Below are 24186 nucleotides of genomic sequence, written 5' to 3'. Positions count from 1 at the left end.
CCTCCGCCTTCCTGTTAATAGGAGGCACTGAGGGGGTGTTCCCATATCTTCAACAGCAGCTCCTTAAGAATATTGTGCACTAGGACTGCCACAATTTCTTTAGGGGGCTCCACAAACTGGAGGATCCTCAGCTTCTGCCATTACCACACAAACCCTGGGAAGGATAAGTCCTCAGGGGTGGACCTCCTTCGCTCTTCTGGAGAAGACAGTTCTGAGGAGAGACCCCCCCCCAAGCCTGCAGAGGACTCCAAAGTAATAGCCCCCCAGGGTTCATAGGGACCCTCATCTGCACAGTAATCAACAGGGAATGGGGCCCTGGGTGCTCGACCTTTGTCCAGATGTTCAGTCACTGGCAAGACCAGTGCAGGCCCCAGGCCACAGTGTCTCTGCTGGCCTAGGCAGAGCTTCTTCCTCAGAAGAACCAGAAGTTAGCACATTGGTTGGGGGAAGCATCTGTGCTATGCCAGGCATCAATAGCCTCCCGGGAACCGGAGCCAGCTGGGCCGATAGTACATCAATGAGCATATTGAGCCGCTCCAGCAGTGGTTCCAAAGCGGACAGGAGCTAAGTCGGTGCTGTCTGTGCCACAGGACCGATGCCCTGCAGTGTCCGCTAAACTGCCACCTCCCCAGCTCCTCCTCGAAAACTGCCGAAGCCAACACAGACTGGGAGGAAGGGGGGAGGCCTCTTCTTCCTTGGATCCCCAAGGTGCATCAGCAACTGACACCAGGACAGGTGGAGACTGTCGCGGACCCCAGGCATCGATGGAAGATGGGCACGTCACCGCGAGGTTGCTTCAGGGGACATCATGGCATGAGCCAGCCCATCCCCAAGCCTGGCACCATGCACTGAAGGCGACCGGTGCCAATGCTTCCTTGGCTTTCCTCTGTGTTCGGCCCAGTCTTTCCCCAGTGCTGAGGTCGACGATAAGGAACCTGACTTCGACCTGGAGGAGACAGAGCGTGGCCACTCTCTGGCACCCCTATCCACCAATGGCACGGTGGAACAGACGGTCCCGCTGATGTTGATGGCGTGGTGTCCATCAGTGTCAACGTTGCCAATGCTGAAGTTGATGGCTTGGACTTGCCCGAGCCAAAGAGTTTCTCCATATTGTCAAGTCAGGCGCGACGTCCCTTCAGTGTCATTTGGGTGCACTTGCAACAGCCTCGGATGTCATTCGATGCCCCCAGGCAGAGGACACATATCATGGGATCTGTGATACACATGGCTCTCGGGCACCGGGGGGCATCAACGAAAACCCAAAGTGACTCAAAGCAAAAAAAAAAAGAGGGATGAAAAAAGGCAACAATGGCTGCAGGCAACGAGGCACTGCTGCCATGAGGAGGATGAAACGAAAAAAAAAACGTATCCAAAAACAGAGAAACCTATTTAAGGAGGCTACAGGAGGGACCAAAATCAACACGACGTCGATGCAACGTGAGAAAAACCCCAGGAAAATTGGGGGAAAAGATTTCTACGGTTTTAAAGAAAAAACTGAAGAGCTCACTCACCGCGATGCGAAAGCTCCATGGAAAAAAAACAGACTGAAGAGGGACCTCATGTGGACGAGTGGTATAGGGCATGCTGGGCAGGCTCAGTATGCCACGTCAAAGTTCTGGAAACTTTGACAGAAGTTTTCTATGCCGGGCTCCATCTGATGATGTCACCCGTGTGTGAGGACTACCATCCTGCTTGTCCTTGGAGAATCAACTGCAGCAAATATAGCAAGTTTTCCATAGACTGACATTTTTCAAAAGTCTACATAAAGAAAAGCAACTAAATATAGTACAAAATGTGATTTTCCAAATATAGATTACAACAGAATAGCACATATATCTCATAAGTAGAATGTGTACAATTACAAGCCAAAATTTTAAAATTAGCAAAAAGCAGAATGTGAACAAACTTCTAAGCCAGTCACTTGGCAGTTCAAAAGAATCTGCTCTCCATTATACTTACCCAAAAGATTTTGTTAGTTTTTTTGTTCCTACTGGCTTGTCACTGTGTTGAAGTTCATAAAACACTCGTTGCAATGCTAAAGGAACACTTTTTGATGAGTCATCTCCTTCAGTGGGCATCATGTATACAGCCTATAGTAACATTTAGAAAAATTAACATTTTATATATGAATCTTCCTAATACATTTTTCACACATTTTCTAAGCATTCTAGAAACCGCTCAATACTTTTTTTTACATTCATCTGCACATCAGAAAAAAAAGCAGATTCTGCCAGTGGATTAGACAGACTAGCAAACAAAGCTATTGCAGGCATTGAGTGCAGATTCAGGTCTCACTCAAGAAGATGCCACCAAGAATCGCATCATGATAACACTGAACCCACCTGGCTGGTCACTAACTTCTACATTATACCTTCTCCCTACCAGAGTTATGTCTGGCTCAGTATTCAAAACTAAAAGCATTTGCACACAAGCTGCCCTAGTCTTCTGAAAGGTCATTTCATATGAGCATCCTTGTTTTGTCTCATTGTATGTATACACAGAAATATAAACAAATTTAATATTTGTTAATACTACATATTTTTACATTGCATGTTGTGTGTCTGGTACCATCTTAAAGCAGTCCCCCCACCTCTGCTCCACCCCAGCATCTCTTTCTCCCCCAACCATGGAGACTCGCAACTGTCGTGAGTACCAACTAGGCCGGAGAAGACAAGGGAACTTGCTTTCTCAAATGATCCTCCTGCAACCACCACTGGAGGCGGAGCAGATTTCCATCTGGAAGTGGAGCCGAACTGCATAATCCTGAGACTGCGGGTTCCAACGAGATAGCAGAGAACGCTGAAGAGGACACATATGTTCCCTTGCCCCACAGCACCTGATAATTTCATTTTCCTTAGTGTAGACAGATGGACTCAGGACCAATGGGTTATATGCTCCCCTGCGAGCAGAGGAGACTGAGTCAGGTTTCAAAGCTGACGTCACCTTAGATACACCCCTGCAGTGACCTCAGCCCTTCAGTATTCTCTTCAAAAGCCATTGTGGACATACTATTGAAAAACTTGATTAAACCTTGAATACACCTTGATTAAAAATGGATAACCGTAACTGTACTCAAACATTCATTGAATCCCAAGCAAGAATACAGAAGCCCTGAACTAGGGATTGGGTGACGGCTTACCCGTAACCTCTTGGAATCTATATTCATTTCATGGGCGATTCCTTGGCACCATCCTTGGGCAGGATGCTGAGTCCATCTGTCTACACTAAGGAAAACGAAATTATCAGGTAAGTAATTTCTCCATTTCCTAGCGTGTAGCCAGATGGACTCAGGACCAATGGGAGGTACAAAATCTACTCCCGATTGGGACGGGAAGCTACCATGGCCCGGTTAGCACCGCCATTGCAAAGGTTGCATCCACTAGGGCCTGAACGTCCAGGCAATAGAACCTGGAAAAGGTGTGCAAGAAGGACCACGTCTCCACTCGGCAGATGTCAACAGGAGACAGCCAAAAACTCCAATACTAGATTAAGATTCCATAAGGGAACCGGCCTCCGCAAGGGTGGCCAGAGGTGCTTTACCCCTTTTATAAAACGGACCATGTCTGGATGCGCCGACAGGCAGATTCCATTCACCTCATCTCTGAAACAGGAGAGCGCCAATACCTGGACCTTCAGGAGTTAAGGGACAAGCCTTTATTCAAGCCATTCTGTAAAAATTCCAGAACCAGGGGCATTTTGGTAGTCCGAGGGGCAACACCACATTCCTCGCACCAGGCCTCAAATACTCTCCAGACCCGCACATATGCTAAGGACATTGAGCGCTTTTGTGCATGGAGAAAGGTGGTAATTACTGCTGCCGAATATCCATGCTTCATGAGTTGAGCCCTCTCAAGGGCCAAGCCATAAGACAAAAGAGTCGGATCCTCGTAAAGGACCGGACCTTGCTGAAGCAGGTCCCTGTGCGGTAGGAGGGACAGGGGGGCCTCCACCAGAAGCCTCCGTATGTCTACATACCATGGGCGTCTGGGCCAATCCGGAGCCACTAGCAGGACTAATCCCTGTGGCGCTCGATCCTGTGAATGACCCTGCCCAGTAGGGGCCACAGAGGGAAGGCATATAAGTAAGTCCTCTTCTAACCAGGTTTGAACAAGGGCGTAAATCCCCAGGGACCGCTGATCTCTTCTGTGACTGAAGAACTGGGAAACCTTTGCATTGTGAGATGCGGCCTGCAGGTCAATGGACTGAAGGTCCCAGCAATCTACAAGCAGCTGAAAGACTCTGGCCCAAATTCCCATTCTCCTGGATCCAGACTCTCCCTGCTTAGAAAGTCTGCTCTGATGTTGTCTTTTCCTGCAATGGGGGAGGCCAAGATCATCTGTAGATTCAATTCTGCCCATTCCATAAGGAGATCTATCTCCAGAGACACTTGCTGGCTCTTGGCTCTCCCCGGCAGTTGGTATAGGATACCGCTGTTGCGTTGTCAGACATTGTGTGGACTGCCTGACCCTGGAGTATGTGGCTGAACTGCAGACAAGCCAATCTGACTGCTCGGGCTTCCAGGCAGTTTATGTTCCAGTGTGCTTCTTCCTTGGTCCAATGGCCCTAGGCTGTCGGTTCCCGACAGTGAACTCCCCAACCCCAGAGGCTTGCGTCTGTCGTGAGAACCAGCCAGCTCGGCGGGGTCAGGCTTACACCCTTGCCCAGGTGAGCTTCCTGTAGTCACCACTGGAGCAGAGAACATACTTCCATCTGTAGGTGGAGGCGAATCAAATAGTCGAGACACAGGTTCAAACGTGACAGCAGGGAGCGCTGAAGTGGTCACATGTGTGCCCTCGCCCACAGTACTACCTCCAGGGTTGATGCCATCAAACCGAAGACCTGAATATTGCTCCACACCTTGGGGCGTATCACGATCTTCAATCAACGCACCTGGAAAATCAACTACCTTATCCGCGAGGGCGGGAGGAAGACCTTGCCCTGCCTGGTGTAAAGCCGGAACCCCAGATATTCTAAGGACTGGGAGGGCTTGAGACTGCTTTTGTCCATGTTTATGACCCAACCAAGTTCCTGAAACAGGGATGTCACCCTGCTGGTCACCCGGACACTCTCTTCTAATGACTTTGTCCGAATCAACCAATCGTCCAAGCATGGGTGCACCAGGACTCCTCCTTTCCTCAATGCCATTGCCACGACAACCATAATCTTGGAAAATGTTCAGGGGGCAGTGGCCAGGCTGAAGGACAGCGCCCGGAACTGATAATGGTGGCCCAGTACCGCAAAGTGTAGGAAACGCTGGTGATCTTGCCAGATTGGAATATGAAGGTAGGCCTCAGAAAGGTCCAGGGAAATTAAGAACTCTCTCGGATGTATGGCCATTATGATGGAGCACAGAGTTTCCATGCGGAAATTAATTACTCATAGGTGTCTGTTGACACTCTTGAGGTACAAGATGTGGCGAAAGGAGCCCTCCTTCTTGGGTACGATGAAATAGATGGAATAACGATTTTCCTGGGGTGAGGAATTATAGCGATCAATTTGAGGAGCCTTAATCAAGGTAGGATTCCACTGCCTACTTCTTGTGCTGAGAGAGGGAAGGAGACATCATGAGCATGTCCCAAGGAGTGCTGCAAAACTCCAGCATGTATCCTTCTTGTATGATATCCAGTACCCATTTTCAGACTTTATCTCGACCCACCGCTGGTAGAAGAGCAATAGTCGACCCCCATCTCTTCGCTCTGTGGATGGGTCAGCAAAACTTCATTGGAGAGTTCAGGCCAAACCTGCCTCTCTCTTGGATTGACGACTTTGAAAGGTCAGATCTTCCTGAGGACCAAGACCTCTGAAATGTCGAGTTTCTGTAGGGCCGAAAGCGTTGGGAGCCCCTGGACTGACCCCTCATAGGCAAGGGGCACTGGATCTTCCAGTATCCAGGGCACTGGAGATTCACCCCACTTACTGGCCACCTATTCCAATTTGTTTCTGAAGAGGAGTGATCCCTTAAAGGGCATCTTTGTGAAGTTTGCCTTAGAGGTCACGTCCACTGAGCAATGTCGCAGCCATAGTTGTCTTCTGGCCGCTACCATTGAGGCCACTCCTCTGGTCAAAGTACGGACTAGGTCAGAGCACGCGTCAGCTAAAAAGGCAGAGACGGGCTCCATAGGTTCTCTGGAATGCGTCTCTGAGTCATCCACCCCTCTAGAGAGGTGCAGGGACAAGTGAGCCAGCAGGGCACAACAGGAAGCAATCTGTAAAGTCATTCTGTCGCGTCAAAGGCTTATTTAAAGATGGACTATCACGTGCATCCTTTAATGCCGCTCCTCCCTCCATTGGGATAGTTGTTCGCTTTGGAACAGCATAGACCAGGGCATCCACTTTAGGAAAACACACAGGCATTCTCTCACCACCAGATCCAGTGGGTATAAAGTTTCCAATGCTCAACCACCTTTAAAACTTCCTTCAGGGGCATTCTATTCCAGGTCAATTTATGCCTGGATGGCTTCCAGCACCAGAAAATAGCAAGAGGCTTTCCATAGACACACTAGGATGGGATTCTTCTTTGGCTCCATCATAGAGTCCACACCAGGCACTCCCAGTTGTCTTCAGGGTCTGAGAAACCAGGACCGGCAATTCATCTCTGTGGAAAAGCCATAACATGGTCAGATATGGCTCCAAACCTGGTGGGATTTCCCCATCTGCCAAAGAATCTGGATCCCCTTCTTCATCCATGGTGTCTGGGTCCCCGCAAGGGATACCCTTGGTGAGACGAGGCATGTCTCAAAGCCTGACGATAGGGCTGGGAGAGGGAGGCTTGACCGGCTGGGGTTCCGACCAGACAAGGGCAAGTGAAGCAGACTGCACCTGTAGGCAGGCTTGAAGGCCTTGAAAAAATCCACCCAAGAGAAGGTCGCCGGGTCCATGTCTAGCTCAGGAGATACTGGGGTAAGCGCCGCTGGATTTCCCTCTCCCATGGAGAACTAAGTCCCTGGATTACTCAGATCCGGCATACTACTAGTTAAGGTCATGGTTGACCAATCCTCTGAATGGGAGGAGCTGGGCTTAGCAAAGTCCTGGGAGGCCAACTCTCCGTTGGCCTTCTCACAGTGCTGACATAAGAATCAAGGTCATACTGTGTAGCTCTAATATAGCAGGTAGCACAGAGAGAATGGTATTTATGTTTCTTTGCTGCTGGGAGCCATTAGGAACGGCAACTGTGTGCTCAGCCGGCTAGCACTTGAAATTGTGTGTGCACAGATTTTGAGCGCCTCCGAGGGGCGCAGTGAGGCGCGCACAGTTTGTGCACCTGGCTTTACCTAAATTCTGCACCTAAGGAGGGTGCGCACATATGCACGACGTTACGCGCATAGCGTGTGCACAGAGCCAGCACACACAGCCTGTACCGATGGTCTATGAAACATAGAAACATAGAAACATAGAAATGACGGCAGAAGAAGACCAAACGGCCCATCCAGTCTGCCCAGCAAGCTTCACACATTTTTTCTCTCATACTTATCTGTTTCTTTTAGCTCTTGGTTCTATTTCCCTTCCTCCCCCACCATTAATGTAGAGAGCAGTGATGGAGCTGCATCCAAGTGAAATATCTAGCTTGATTAGTTAGGGGGTAGTAGGGGTAGTAACCGCCGCAATAAGCAAGCTACACCCATGCTTATTTGTTTTAACCCAGACTATGTTATACAGCCCTTATTGGTTGTTTTTCTTCTCCCCTGCCGTTGAAGCAGAGAGCTATGCTGGATATGCATCTAAAGTGAAGTATCAGGCACATTTGGTTTGGGGTAGTAACCGCCGTAACAAGCCAGCTACTCCCCGCTTTGTGAGTGTGAATCCTTTTTTCTTCTCCCCTGCCGTTGAAGCTATGCTGGGTATGCGTGAAGTATCAGTTTTTCTTCTCCCCTGCCGTTGGAGCAGAGAGCTATGCTGGATGTGCATCGAAAGTGAAGTATCAGGCACATTTGGTTTGGGGTAGTAACCGCCGTAACAAGCCAGCTACTCCCGGCTTTGTGAGTGCAAATCCTTTTTTCCACATTTCCTCTTGCTGTTGAAGCTTAGAGTGATGTTGGAGTCACAGTAACCATGTGTATGTTTATTGAATAAGGGTATTGTGTCCAGGCAGTAGCCATCATTCTGGCGAGTCACCCACTCTTCATTGGCGGCCTCTTGACTTTATGGATCCACAGTGTTTATCCCACGCCCCTTTGAAGTCCTTCACAGTTCTGGTCTTCACCACTTCCTCCGGAAGGGCATTCCAGGCATCCACCACCCTCTCCGTGAAGAAATACTTCCTGACATTGGTTCTGAATCTTCCTCCCTGGAGCTTCAAATCGTGACCCCTGGTTCTGCTGATTTTTTTCTTATGGTAAAGGTTTGTCGTTGCCTTTGGATCATTAAAACCTTTCAAGTATCTGAAAGTCTGTATCATATCTCCTCTGCTCCTCCTTTCCTCCAGGGTGTACATATTTAGATTCTTCAATCTCTCCTCGTACGTCATCCGATGAAGATCCTCCACCTTCCTGGTCGCCCTTCTCTGTACCGCTTCCATCTTGTCTTTGTCTTTTTGTAGATACGGTCTCCAGAACTGAACACAGTACTCCAGGTGAGGCCTCACCAAGGACCTGTACAAGGGAATAATCACTTCCCTTTTCTTACTCGATATTCCTCTCTCTATGCAGCCCAGCATTCTTCTGGCTTTTGCTATCGCCTTGTCGCATTGTTTCGCAGACTTCATATCATTAGACACTATCACCCCAAGGTCCCTCTCCTGCTCCGTGCACATCAGCCTTTCCCCCCCCCATCGAATACAGTTCATTCGGATTTCCACTCCCCATATGCATGACTTTGCACTTCTTGGCATTGAATCTCAGCTGCCATATCTTCGACCACTCTTCCAGTTTCCTTAGATCCCGTCTCATTCTCTCCACTCCTTCCGGCGTGTCCACTCTGTTGCAGATCTTAGTGTCATCCGCAAAAAGACAAACCTTACCTTCTATCCCGTCCGCAATGTCGCTCACAAAGATATTGAACAGGACTGGTCCCAACACCGATCCTTGCGGTACACCACTTAAAACCGCTCTCTCTTCAGAGAAGGTTCCATTTACCATCACACATTGTCTTCTGTCCGTCAACCAATTTGCAATCCAGGTCACCACCTCGGCACTCACTCCCAAGCTTCTCGTTTTATTGACCAGTCTCCTGTGCGGAACCGTATCAAAAGCTTTGCTGAAATCTAAGTATATGATATCGAGTGCTCTTCCTCGATCCAATTCCTTGGTTACCCAGTCAAAAAAGTCAATCAGATTTGTTTGACAGGATCTTCCTGGTAGGCAACGAGAGAGACACAAAAACGTGCACAAGACGGTGCTGCCACAGCCTACCACGCACTGTACAATAGAACCTAGAGTGGGGCCTAGCCCACCAGGGGGCCACTCAACCCACTCAGGGAACCCACTTCCACTTACCCCAACGGGATCGGAAATGTTGTCAGTACGGCGCCCCAAGCAAGGAGACTGGAGGAAGTCTTACCAAAGCCTCTCCAATGTCTCTGAATCGGAAGGAAACCTCTTCTCTCTTTACTTACCTAGGCTCAGTGCTTACCGGTTGAGTTCAGAGACTGTCTCTGGCTGTGGGGGCAGAGGCCTTTGGCCGTCACCGCAGCACTCAGCTTCCTGCATCCGCTGCCTTTCAGCTGCTTCAGCAGCAAAGTCCACGCCGGGAACCGGCTATCAGACCAAGGCACACCTTTGAGGGATCTCGGAAATCACCTCAGGAATTCTCAACTGGGGGAAGGACCTTACAGCTATCACCGCAGGAGAGCAGGGGGTTCCATTTTTCTCCAATTTAAAGAATTTCTTCTTCTAAAGAATACAGCGATCCCGATAAAGCATGTCCACATCTGCTGGGAGACGGAGAGATACTGAAGGGCTGAGTTCACTGCAGGGGTTTATCTCAGGTGAAACCTGACTCCATCTCCATCTGCTAGCAGGGGAGCATATAACCCATTGGTCCTGAGTCCATCTGGCTACATGCTAGGAAAGAAGGCATTATGGCCTAGAAGTACAGAAACTGGAAAATTAATATTTCAAGAAAGAAAGGAAAAAATAACTGTGCCTTCGTCTGTTCACAAATATTTTTATGTATGTGTATATAGATAATATACATACAAATGCATACATAAAAATGGGACAGTTGAGAAATTCACATCTATTTTCAAATATACCTCCATTACCTAGTCTATCTACAGTAGCCTCATACTGATTTTTTGCCATTTCTGTTTATTCCCTCCTACTTATCTTTCTCATGCATTGAATGATTTTTTTTTTTTTTTAATTTCTAAAACGTTTAGGACAGATCCACTGCATCATTTCCTGATGGACTAAACTCTTAAAACAAAGGGAGATTTGTACAAATGAAAGCATACAATTAATCTACCAAGATAAAAAATAGGGTAACCACAATGTTATTGTACCTAACATTTTTTCAGTAGCCTTCTACAAAGATTTAAATTCAGCTTTCCTTTCATGGAACAAAGGTGACAATTTATTCTAATATTCAGAAAGAAATTCAATTTAATTACCTTTCGTAGTTGGTTTGTGAAAAATAAAGTCTGTAATAAACTGTTCATGTAACAAGTTGCTCCCTGGTTCTTTAGTCCAACATATCCAGTGTGCTTCTTTGAATCCCACCTACAAAGTAGTTTAAGATTAAAGCTAACTCACTGAACTGCAATGTAAAGCAAGCCATTCAGCAGCTTTTGCCATGTGTACTAGTATACATTTAGCATTATTAAATGTCTGAGCTTCAGTTATCACTTTTCATGAAACTGAGGGAGTAAAGAATGTTCTACCTTACTCAAATATTCTGAAAAGTTGACATTAATAGCATACATCTGTGCTTGATTTTGTACGTTTAAATTCAAAAGTACCATAAATACATGATAGCCCAGCCAAATTAAATTTTCTAGATGTTTGAATTTCACGCTAAAAAAAACTTACGCAACTCCATGTGGAGCATCAGCTTGCACGTAGACCTCAAAAGTTACCTTGTCATCTTCTATAAATCCTTTCTCTGGGTCAGTAACTTCCTATAAAAAGGCAGATCAATGTTACAAATCATAGATTTGTATAGAAACCTACTGTAAGTAAAAATTGTTTACCTGTAACAAAATTCTCTAAACATTTTTATTAATTCACATTCATGGATCAAATGACCTGTCATGTGCCACACAGTTTCCAAAACTTAGATTTCTAGAACTCAAATGTCTAGCAACAAACAGAAAAAAAAATGTGGTGGGCAACCTTGCTGGCACAGATGAATAATGAAGAAAAAGCTCCTTAAAAAGTACCCAAACTACTAAACTGATCATTGGAAGGAGCATATGCAGGAAATACACTAAACAAATAGCCTGGAAGGGAAAAAAGAAAGCAGATTCTTGGGCTCTGCAGGACTGCAGAAAGGAAACAGTCTAGGCAGATAAAACCAAACTGAGGAGGCCATAGCAGTACTATGCATGAACTGTGAATGGCTTTTATACCTTTTCAGAAAACGGAGAGAGCCATCTAATTCATGCTGAGCACCATCATATGACACATTTGTGTGACTATGGTGAACTGCCTGTCTTCAAAAAAATGTGCGTGTAAATCCCAAAAGGAGAGAAGGATGGGCTCTATATTCATGAAAATATTACCTTCAAAGAATATTACAGGTAAGTAATTACCTTTTCTTTAAAGGAAAGTCTTGTCAGATTTCATAATAATACGGATTAGGAAGTTTCAAAGTCTATTAAGGACAATTCTATACCACCAAAATGTAAATAACTGAAGCCCACAATCAAAGGAGTTTCACCATATTTGCTATTTTTTCTTCTATTTGAATTTTTGCATTCCCAGCTTCTCTTTAATATTTCCAGATATTGTCACCTGTCTTCCTCTTTCTACGATCTCTTGTAGTTTATGAATGCTAACCTTTTCTTCCTTATTTTTTCAGCTACTTCTTTAGAAAACCATAACTTTCTCTTTTTCCTCTTCCCTTTATTTCTATTCCTTACAAAAAGATTAGCTGCCCTTATATCATCTCCTTTTAATTTTGCCCACTGTCCTTCCACTGCACCTAGATTTTCCCATCCAGCCGACACTCCCATTTTGAGAAAATTAGTTTTCCCTGACGTCTAGGATCCTTGCCTTCGAATGAACTTTCATCTCTTATGTCCTAATACTGAACCACACACCATCTGGTGGTCACTGGTTCCAAGATCATCCGCCACAACATCAGAAACACTAACCTAACAAAAAGGTTAGTTATCCTTATATCATTTCTTTTTGCCCACTGCTCTATTTGCCCTAGATTTTTCCATCCAGCTAATGACTCTGTGAGGAACTTCCCCATGTATTGTTTCCTTGAAATATAGAACCCTTGCCTTTGCAGGATCCTACATCTCCTGAACTCTAACTCTGAACCATATCATCCGTTGATCACTGGATCCTAGATGATTGTTTTTGACAACAAAAACACTGTCCCCATTCATAAGCACCAAGTCCAGTATCACCTCCTCCTGTGTGGGTTCCAATACCAGTTGCTGGAACAGTTATCCCTACAGAGAATCCAGGATACCTCAGATGGGATGTTCTAATCAACATCTAGCAGATTAAAACCCCCTAGCAATAGCACTTGCCCTGTCATAGCAATTTAGTGAATATCCTCCATTAAATCTCTAGCCATTTCTTCTGTCTGATGGACATCTGACCCACAGGGCCTCCTCTCCTGACCTTGGAAGCCCTGCAAATTCAGTTTTAATATTTTTTATATATAGTGCCATGCCTCCTCTCTTCCCTTCCTACCCAGTCCTTTCTGAACAGATTGTAACCCTGAATAACTATATTCCAGTCATGGTTTTCCATGTTCCATGTCTCTGCCAGCCACTACATCTAAGTTTCTTCCATGACTGTTTCTAGATGCTCGAAGAGGAAAAAAACATTGGAAACATAGGCAGGAAGCTAAGTAAACTCAAGAATAACCAAGACTGGAGTTTAATGCCTTCAATAAAAACAAAAGGTTATGGGATCACTGTGGCACCCACTATGAGCAATTAAACGGTATAGGAACTCCATGTGTGCCAAAACAGAAAATGTATTTTTAGTTATGTACATCTATCTCTATCTATATATAGATATCTATCTCTATCTATATATAGATATATAGATATATATATATCTTATACAAAAGAGGAATATAGGGTAATCTAAGAGAGAGGGGGAAATAAAAGCCTTGAGGTAGTCGGCATTTTGTTAGAAAATGAGTTCAGCATTAACTGAGTAGTTCTACAATGCTCAAGTTATGTGATGTAAAAAAACAGAGTCAAAGAGTTAAGGTCCTTAAACACTGCTCAGAACAAACATGGCTTAGCTACTAAAAAGCAATGCTAAGCCAAAGAAACATGAGAAAAAAAAAACTCACTTTCACTTGTCAGTAGAGAAATAGGAAATACTGAATATCATAGGACTAAGATCCAAAGGCAGTTTAAGTCAAAATTAAAACTCTACTAGATCTAAAATGTTGACTAACCACTTCAACAATAAAACCCAGGGACCTTCAAAAAGACTGAAATCTATCCCAGACTTTTGTTTCATATGGTTGGAGGTTTCTTCAAAGGTTACCAGGACATGGGCAGATCTATGCAATGAATTTCTCTGCTATGGCTCCTGAAATAACCAGGAGAGAAAAAATTCAAGAATAATTTGAAATGAATGTAACATTTAAGATTAACTGCAGGGACTGTGACTGATTAACAGAATACTCTGCAGGAAAGCATAAAAATAGCACTTCAGGATGAAGAAGGAAAGGGAAGTAACACACCACCACAGTTAAGCTTAAAATGTTTCATTCGTGTTCATTCATGGCAGTAAATTGTGAACGGAAGGGTATGCATTTAAGGTAAAAGCCTGTACTTTGTAGCCCATATTGGGCTTAAAAACAGAATGTGCTGAAGCTGTGTTCTTTTTAAATATCTATAAATAATGGAGGTGGTATTGAAGTTTTCAAATGATGTACCCCTGATACAGATGGTATAATTGGCACACTAGGCTTGTGCTGGGCATAATATTGGGTCGATAAGAGCAATTTATTTAATACCATTTATAAACCGCCTTCCAGATTAAGAATCACCCAAAGCAGTATATAAAATATTACATAAAATTACATCACATTCAAATAAAGTTATCACAGCAGCAGATTTTTCATCTATTGCCTAAGGGATTTTTTTTTTTTTTAAAGTATCAAGTGGAGTTCGGGAAATTGATCCCTATTGTTTTAAGGGAAGTGATTACTTCTCAGCAAACAGGAACCATCTGCTCTCAAATTATTATATGAAAACTTAATAAAAAGAACTTGAACATGAGAAGTAATTTGACTTCACCTTCATTTTTCATATTGTCACATAAAAGCAAGGTTGAACAAAAAATATAATTTATGAACAGATTATAAACTGGAGGTATTGTAGCTTTGATAAAATTAGCCTGTTGACCTTTTAGTATGATGGTTTTTATATTTTTTAAATTATAGTTTTGATAAGTGGATGTGTATGTAACAAATTCTTTACATTTATTTTGATTAAAGCCTGAAACTAAAAATCAGGATCCATGTACAGGTTCTGACTGCTACTAAAAACACAGATCCTGGAACCACCAACTTTAGCTATCAAAGTTTTTTTGTGATTATGATTACAGAATGATTACAAAGCATTCTGAGTATTATGTTGGCCACTAGATGCTAAAACAAGAATTATCTATGTAAAACATGATGAAGGTTCAGCCAATAAAAACCCACCAAAACCCACCAATAAAAACAGCCAAAAAAACCCACCAACTTCACACTCATACACAGCACCATATTTTCTTCCTTCACAACCGCATCATATATATTCATTTTTGCTATATTACTATATATACACAATATTATAATATATATATATTAATTGATGCAATTGGCTGAAATGTAAATATTTCTTTGTTCAGTTTCTCCCCTTTCCAGATCCTAGTTAATTTTCCCTGTTTTATTGTAACTCTCTCACATCCATAATATTGCTTTCTGTATTTGAAGTTTGAATGGGGAATATTGTTTATTATGTTACTCTCTGCCTTACACACATTGTTAATTGTAAACCGGGTTGATGTGATTCCAGTCATGAAATTCAGTATAATAAAAAATAAAAATAAATAAATATCAATTGTACAATAACTCTTCTTTTACAGTGCTCACCTAAAGAAAAACTAGGTCATGCTATTTCACTTTCTCCCTATATTACCAAGTCAATACCTGATTATGTAATACCAAAATTGTGTTTTCTTAAGTTAAACACACATGCTTAAATATGTCTTTGATATAAAGTGATACCTAAAAGTTGTGTAAGACACTGGTGTGCCACATTTTAAAAGACCACAAAATGATTACTTACACTCCATGCCATGAAATTGGAAAAGCCCCAGTCATTTTCCTTATGAAAAAACAAATGACTAATACGACGGCTAAATGATTTTTCATCATCCTTGTAATTTATTATCTTCAGCACTGCTTGTGCATGGCAGGACCATGACCTGTAATATCAAACAGATTAACTAGACCTGTAGTAATTATACTTTATGTCTATTGTCTTACAGACAGAACACTTTCAGAGAATGGTCTTTAGGAAAAAAGTTCTGTAGTATCACATTATCACTTGCTGGGGAGCTGATAAGAGTTCATTATGCAATTCTGGCTCCAATTGTGACTTGTCTGCCTCCAGCTATATTTATTCTCCTTGACCACCACCACACAAAGCAATATACTGCAGAGATGTGCTTCGGCCTTCGTTATCAGCCTGCTGCAGGAAATTTCGGTTTCCCGTGGTTCGGGCCTTCCCCCCCCCCCCCCTTCGGCCGCCCCGAATTTCGGGTTAGTGCGCACTAACCCCAAAAAACGAAATTTCAGGAAAATTTCCTTCATTTTTCAATTTCATTGAAATTGTCTAATTCGTCCTAGATGAATGCATATCCCTAATATACTGTATGCACTATACTGCTGCATCCCCTGTAATAGTCTGCCTGACAGACATGTTTTAAGGAATACAGTGTTTACTTGACCCTCCAAACTTTCAAGAACGGAGTATAATATTAAACATGAGGACCCTGGTAATCATTTAAAGCATCTTGTTAAGTCATAAAATAAGCAAATCCAAAGATTTACAGATAGAATTTAAATGTCATATTTTCTAACAAAAATGAAAAATACTCCCATTTTTCTTGGTTAGTGAAGAGCCAAAATCATTTTGGAGGCTTTAAAAAAAAAAAAAAAAAGAAAAGAAAGACATACTTGCTCATCAATGTGCCCCTCCAACAAGTCCATGCAATCAGGTATTGATTAATAACTTACAAATTCAGGTGAAAATTGCCTACTTGGAAAAGTCTAACATGCGAAAACTAAATGCTCCATAGGCTGGCTGAAAAAACCACAGATGGTTCAAGTTTAGAGGGCATCTCTGCTCCATTCCTATGTTCTTTAAAGCCGATTGTCAGTTCCTCCAGAACTGTCCTAAGTCATCAAACTAGGGCTGCCATGGCTGCAAATGTGAGCTGAGCTCTGCAAACTATTTAGGTTCCATGTCAGTTTTCCAAACTCAATTTGGAGGTGATTTTATGCTATTATGAAATATCTGGTTGTACGGAAGTATCTTAGAGAAGGCCTTGGAACAGCTAAGTTTGTTGAAAGGTGATTTTCCTTATAACACGAGTCAGTTAAACCTTACCAGCTCCAAATGAATTGACCCTCCCTCCAATCCCATCCTATCCAACTCTTGTCTGCAGCATACCAACATCAGCTGAAGTACCATGGCAAATTGCATGTTACAACAGCAATAACCCTACAAAAATACCTCCAAAGCCTTAATTCAGCAGTCACCTGTGTTGTATGTAACTGTAAAATATTTATGAAGCAGAAACAAGCATATAGTATACATGTAACACAAAAAAAATATATCTTACGTTGACTCAGATTCGGCATTGCACTGAAGAAAGAATCCTACACTCTTCTGATGAGGTCTGTCTGGGTAAAACCGTGGCATCACCATGATCTTCCATGGGAGATTCCGTACGAAGCAGGGAGGGCTAAGAACAGATTCACTTAACCTGCTGAACCGTTCAACTGTAAACTGAAAAGTTGCTTCTGACCGCCAACTTGTATCTGTTAAAACAAATATATGTCTTGCTATGTAGCATATGGCATGTTTTAAAATGTGTGCATACTTTTATTTATTTTGTCAACGCCTTTAGTCTCATCCATAGACTTAAGTAAAAAATTTCGGGATTATTCTGACACCTTTATAAATTCTGCTTTCTGCACCAATGTGCAAATCAAAGTGAATAAGCACTCTTATTCCCTGACCCTTCAGAGATTTCAGCAAAAGGCATGTTCCAACCAGCTTGCAGAATTTAATAGCATCCTTTCAGTTGCCAAGCCAAGATCTGGGAGAAGGCGGCCTTGAATGAGCAAGTTCTCTGGTATTGAAATTAGCAGAAATTGTAAGTGAACATTTGGAACAAAAAGCTTTCTGGGCCATTAAAAGAGTTATAATCATTTCTGTCATGACAATTATATCCAATAATTTTGGACTCATGCTCCCCGAAGGGAGGACATGCACAAAGCTCTTTTTCACTATGAAATTCTACTACCAAACAATTTCCAGTTCCAATAAGAGTCAAAACACCTAGTCTCTTTGGGACTATAAAATATATCTAATAAATCATCTAACTTCAAAGAAGAGAACCAATAGTCTGAAACAAGGCCACATGCCTTTCTGGAACCTTCAAAATGGATGAACTAAACCGAAGGCACTAGATAACCAATTTGAAGGGAAATAGATTGATATCGGGGGGGGAAGGGATTGCGGGGTGGAAGGGAAATAGAACAAAAAGTCACTTACAAGGGTCAAGAGAAACAGATAAGTATGGGGGAGAAAAAAAAAAGGTGGGGCCTTGCTGGGCAGGCTGGATGGACCGTTTGGTCTTCTTCTGCCGTCATTTCTATGTATGATAAGCTGTTCTGAAATGATCAGTTTCAAGCCTTGGAAAACTTAAAAAAAAAAATTCCCACAAACTGAATTCATATTGGGGCGGATTTTAAAAGGAGCGCGAATAGCCTACTTTTGTTTGCGCTCCAGGCGCAAACAAAAGTACGCTGGATTTTAGTAGATACGCGCGGAGCCGCGCGTATCTGCTAAAAACCTGGATCGGCGCGCGCAAGGCTATGAATTTTGTATAGCCGGCGCGCGCCGAGCCGCGCAGCCTACCCCCGTTCCCTCCAAGGCCGCTCCGATTTCGGAGCGGCCTCGGAGGGAACTTTCCTTTGCCCTCCCCTCACCTTCCCCTACCTAACCCACCCGCCCGGCCCTGTCTAAACCCCCCCCCCCCTTACCTTTGTCGGGGGATTTACGCCTCCCAGAGGGAGGCGTAAATCCCCGCGCGCCGGGCCGCGACCTGGGGGCGGGTACGGAGGGCGCGGCCACGCCCCCGGACCGCCCCGGGCCGTAGCCACGCCCCCGTACCCGCCCCCAAAACGCTGCCGACACGCCCCTGAAACGCTGCGACGACCGGGCCCGCCCCCCTCGGAGAACCCCGGGACTTACGCGAGTCCCGGGGCTCTGCGCGCGCCGGTAGGCCTATGTAAAATAGGCTCACCGGCGCGCAGGGCCCTGCTCGCCTAAATCCGTCCGGTTTTGGGCGGATTTAGGCGAGCAGGGCTCTGAAAATCCGCCCCAATGGATCTTAGATGATCAAGAGCAATGCCCTGCTGCAGAACTTCCATTGTCCTGTCTTGTGCTAAAATGCAACACAGCAGAAAGACAACTACCAGATAAATGAATTGCTTTGTTTTTCTCTGTCCAACCTCTAGTACTAAAACTCACTCAGGAACATATTAGACATTAATTCACGAGTATTCAGGACAATTCTTCTAAAATATATGAACAAGGTTTTTATTCATGCTAGCTATTTCTGGAGAAGTAATAACCTCTGTATTTTGTCATTCCTCTTAAGATAAATTCTCTGGAAGAACATAAGAACATAAGAAAATGCCATACTGGGTCAGACCAAGGGTCCATCAAGCCCAGCATCCTGTTTCCAACAGTGGCCAATCCAGGCCATAAGAACCTGGCAAGTACCCAAAAACTAAGTCTAGTGAATATGAAGGTTCTCTCATGCAGGAGAGTGAAAAGTCAGGGGGATATTCAATCATATATTCATTTTATTATATTAGACTAAAATCAAACCAAGTAACAGAGAAAAAGCTACAAACAAGACAATTTAGAAATAAAATAAATTAAATCTGTATATGGAGATTGCTGTTTAAACATTTTCTGTATTGAAGGACTGAACTGAAAGAGTGATGATTGGCGAAATCAATGTTTTACATCACTCAAATTATTTTTTTTCAGACTGAATGAACAGACTGATTAAGAATACTACCACACTGGAAGACACAGGAAACCTAGTCCTTCATTTATCCAAAGACCAAGAAATGTATTAGAAGATTTATCAGGGCAAGGATCCTTATCTGTAAATCTCAAATCTGTCTGAGAAATAACCAGTCATAAAAATAAATGTAAATGGGTCATACAATTGTGTCCAGCAGTGAATAGACATCTGTTCTAGAGCTTTCTAGAAAGGCCATGTATGAACGCTGCTTGTAGCCCTGATAGTTTCCCCTCGATTCTGATAAAGCAAAATTGCTTACCTGTAATATGTTCTTCAAGGACAGCAAGATACATAGTCATCACATATGGGTCACATCAGCTGATGAAGCCCAGGCTTTACACTTGAAATTGCTCTATTGAGCACATGCAGAAGTTACTGTGTCAGCAGCAAACATGTGAGTCTCCTCGATTCAACAAAGTTATAGAAACCATAGAAGCCAAACTCAAGGGGAGGCAGATGGAATTGTGAGGACTGTATATATTGTTCTTCTCTAACACCACCTGTTGAGCAACTTTTGTTTTCTCTGTAGATTAATAACATATAGAAGTCCTCATGCATAGGAATCCCTAGCTACAGGTTGCCTCATGAAGAAAAGGAGGAAATATAACAATGCCAGCAAATAGCATGTATTTGTTAGCAACAGGCCATTCTGAAATTCTTCGTTCTTACTTTTTTAGGCACAAGTACAAAATGGGTCCTAAGGGGGATGGAGATGGATTTCTAAATCCCAACTAAGCCTTTTAAGAGCCTGACCAAACTTACTGCACGTTGGGACTCTACTCAAAACAGTAATGAGACACAAGTGTGTGGACAGAACTCCATAATGCAGCTTTGCAGATCTTTTCAATGGAGACTGATCTCAAGTACGCCATCGATGTTGCCATGGCTCTTGACACTATGAGCCTTGACATGCCTAAGGAGAGTGACACCTACTTAAGTATAAAGAAAAAGATGAAATCTGTTATTCAGTTAAACAGTGTGCATTTGACCATGGAAATCCCAGATGTTGGGATCAAACAAAACAAAAGCTGAGTAAACTTTCAAAAGGTTTCATTCCACTTCAGATAGAAGACTAAAGCTTTTTAGGAATCCAGACCGAGCAGGGCTTGTTCACCTTTTGTGGACATGTGGCTTAGGGAAAAATACTGGAAGGATGATTAAGGTGGAAATCTAACACTATCTATAGGCAGGAATTTGGGGTGCATGTGCAGAACCAGAAAAAACTGCTTAAGATGGATAAATCACTTGATCAAAATTAAGACCTTCCAGGTCAGATATTTCAGCTCACAGGAGTCTAGCAGTACAAATGGAGAAATTACTTACCTGATAATTTTGTTTTCCTTAGTGTAGACAGATGGACTCAGGATCAATGGTATAGTGTACTCCTGATAGCAGATGGGAGACTGAGTCAGATTTCAAAGCTGACGTCAGCCTACATATACCTGTGCAGGAAGCTCAGCTCTTCAGTATTCTCCTTGAAAAGCAACTGTGGATATATGTGTGCTTTAATAACTTGATGAACTAGGACTGGTTCAACTGATTTCCAAATTGGAGACCGCCAGTGCACTCAACCGGATAATGCAGACACCCAGCAACAATGGGTGTCTTGAACTAGGGGTAATACCTGACTTACCCGTGCTTGTCTTTTTCTCGGGGTTTGTCACCCAAGGTTCCCGGATTCCAGGGCAGCTGTGGGCAGGGTGCTAAGTCCATCTGTCTACACTAAGGGAAACAAAATCATCAGGTAAGTAATTTCTCCATTTCTTAGCGTGTAGCCAGATGGACTCAGGACCAATGGGATGTACAAAAGCTACTCCCGAACCAGGGGGGGGGGGGGGGGGGGGGGAGGCTGCCCGTGGCCCTCTTAGTACTGCCTTGCAAAGGTCGTGTCCTCCCAGGCCTGGATATCCAGGTGGTAGAACCTGGAGAATGTGTGTATGGAGGACCACGTCGCCGCCCGACAGATCTCGGCAGACTAGAGCATCTTGGTTTCTTCCCAGGACACTGCCTGGGCCCTTGTAGAATGGGCCTTGACTTGCAGAGGTGGGGGCTTCCCTGCCACTACGGAGGCCTCCTTGATTACTTTGATCCAGCGGGCTATGGTTGCCCGCAAGGCTGCTTCCCCCTGTTTCTTCCCGCTGTGAAGGACGAATAGGTGGTCCGTCTTTCGCACAGATTCCGATCTTTCCAGCTATTGGACTAGGAATCTGCTGACGTTTAGATGGCGAAGGCGGCGTGAGTCTTCGAGTCCTTTCGTTCGTCTGGAGATGGTAGCGAGATGGTTTGGTTTAGATGAAATTGAGAAACCACTTTCGGTAGAAAGGAGGGGACAGTGCGTAACTATATGGTTCCCGGTGTGAACTTGAGGAACGGTTCCCGACAGGATAGCGCTTGAAGCTCGGAGATGCGACGGGCTGAACATAATGCCACTAGGAATGCAGTCTTCAAGGTCAGGAAGGAAGTTCCCGCTAGGAAGTCTAGTACTAGATTGAGAATCCATAGGGGCACCGGCCACTTTAATGGTGGTTGGATTTGTTTGACCCCTCTCAGGAAGCGGGAATCATCTGGATGGGTTGATAGACTGATGCAGTCCACTTTGGCTCTGAAGCAGGCCAGCGTGGCCACCTGAACCTTAAGAGAGTTGAGAGACAACCCCTTCAAGTCGTCCTGCAGAAATTCCAGGATCATGGGGATTTTGACTATGCACACCTTAACATTCCCCATAGGATGAGGAATTCCAGCTATTTCTTAGAGAATCCAAGTTGGGCCCCTTCCAAGATGTGCCCATAGTGTCCTACCAGATCTGTATGATGCACTAAGTGGGAATGGAGAACAGCATTCTGGTAATGTTTCTTCTCAAAAAAATTCAGGACTTTGGTTCCTAAGTCCTCCTGGGATGGGATTCCCCGTTTCAGATTTCCTGGCCCTTTCAATGCAGATTCAATTACCACTCTGGTTTGGACAGCTAGGATGTGTAGAAACCTTCAGCTGCCTGGACATGGTGTCTATCTTCTTACTAAGAAAAGTACAGCATGTGAGATTTCTATCATCTTCCATAAGGTGGTGGGCAGGTACTACCATCAACTCTGAAGGTATCCAAGGCAGTCAAGAAGCAGTGCCCTAGGCAAACCCTGAACCTAAGAAGGAATGGTCATAGCCACCTTCTGAACAAAAAAAGTGGAAGGACCGACCCTTCAGGAAGATCTGTCCCCTGTTTGTGGCAGAGACGGCTTTCTTCTTTGGACTGGAACTCTAACCAAAAGGATTCTTCAGACAGATTCAGAGGATGTACTGAACATAAATCAGAGAGGAACTCCCTGGCCTAAAATGTCATCTCCTGGGGCACTGTGGCCTAACCACCATTAAAGAGCAGAAGAGACTTCCCTCTCCAAACCCTCTCGGTTCTGGAACAGGTTCAGAGCGACAAACCTGTCAGCATGGAAAGACTCAGAGGCGGATGATGCACTGGTCATTTTGTGTTCATATATAGCTGTGTCTCTTAATTATGAATGTTAACTCCTATGAACTGCAGTGATTGTACCACAGAATGGGGATATATAAATAAAATGAGAGGCATTTAACTCCATGATACTTGAATTTGACGCACTGAGCAAATGCCTTCTCTATCCTTCAGGTCAATTCAATTTCCTAGATTTAAAGTTCCAGGAGTGGCCTAGTAAGGGAACAGACATCCTCTACAGCTTTTTGGAGATGAGTACTGAAAGCTCATAGGGGATCTCTGGAGACTGATACAATGAAGCCCTCGCATGGGAGGCTGAGCAACTTCAAATGTGGCCATTTTGGGCTATGTGGAGACTGCTGGAACTCCATGCTTTCAGATGTGTACCAATGCCTCGGAAACTCGGCTAGATGCTGGCTCTCTTCAGGCTCTATGCCCTTTCAGAGCCCTTGTCACAACACAAAGAGGGTGGGAGGGACACATGATGTTTCAGCTCCTTGGTCTATCCTTGGATTGAGATGATCAAGAAAAAAAGGCCAAAGGCTCCTTTGGGAAAAGCCTCAGCACTAGCACTCTGTGCAGTACGCTGCTCTATTCAAAGAGTCTTCAGAATCAGTTCTGTAAGGCCCTTGAAGAACTTGAAGCCATTAATCTGCTTTTCAGTCACGGCAAGAAAACAAGGACACAGCAAAATCAGAAGAAATACTCAATTTAGACTGAAGAAACCTGGAAAGAAATGGCCAGTATAGTCTAATAAAAGCCTGCAACATGGAAAAACGAATATTCCTCATGCCAGCTAGCAGGTTGAAGCACAATTAAAGAAAACCTAAATAACTATCAAAATATTTTGGGGCAGGCTGTGGGGGAGAGGGCTAGACGAGGGCACAAAGTAGCAAGGCTGGTAAGTTCACAAATCCAATGTCTCCAATGGACAAAGAAATTAAGGGGTGCAGCAGGGCCAGGGCAATGCTGGAACTCCTATGCATGCACAATAAAGGCCTTCGGGTCTTTCCAGAAAATTTTAGAACAGAATTCTGTTTGGCAGAATGTGCAGTCACGTGACCCACTTGTGTCTTTGGTGAATTGCTGTTTGATGCACATACAATGTAACTCCTCTGCTAAGAGATAAAAATGTTAGAGATAACTCTCAAGACCCCTGTCACTTGCAATCATTGTTAACCATATTGAAATGATCAGCTCAGTGTGCAGCAGTAATCACAAAGCAAATAGATTGTTAGGAATTATTCAGAAAGATCATAA

At 43.9% G+C, this 24186-nt stretch overlaps 1 protein-coding gene across 3 annotated transcripts in view; it reads right to left on the bottom strand.

Moving 5' to 3' along the window:
* USP7 (ubiquitin specific peptidase 7) overlaps nt 1-24186 on the bottom strand; it is a 216274-nt gene that overhangs the window by 140869 nt on the left and 51219 nt on the right. For all 3 annotated transcript variants that reach the window (XM_029577287.1, XM_029577286.1, XM_029577288.1), the window contains exons 3-7: nt 16980-17178; nt 15419-15557; nt 10965-11053; nt 10547-10655; nt 1960-2090 (exon numbers count right to left, since the gene is read on the bottom strand). In XM_029577287.1, coding sequence (XP_029433147.1) covers nt 1960-2090; nt 10547-10655; nt 10965-11053; nt 15419-15557; nt 16980-17178 — 667 coding nt within the window. The remainder of the gene's footprint in view (nt 1-1959; nt 2091-10546; nt 10656-10964; nt 11054-15418; nt 15558-16979; nt 17179-24186) is intronic.

This window comes from Rhinatrema bivittatum, chromosome 14, assembly GCF_901001135.1.
Source record: "Rhinatrema bivittatum chromosome 14, aRhiBiv1.1, whole genome shotgun sequence".
In the NCBI taxonomy this organism is placed as follows: Eukaryota; Metazoa; Chordata; class Amphibia; order Gymnophiona; family Rhinatrematidae; genus Rhinatrema; species Rhinatrema bivittatum.
Note: the sequence above shows the minus strand (reverse complement) of the source record. Positions and strands in the feature narration are given on the sequence as shown.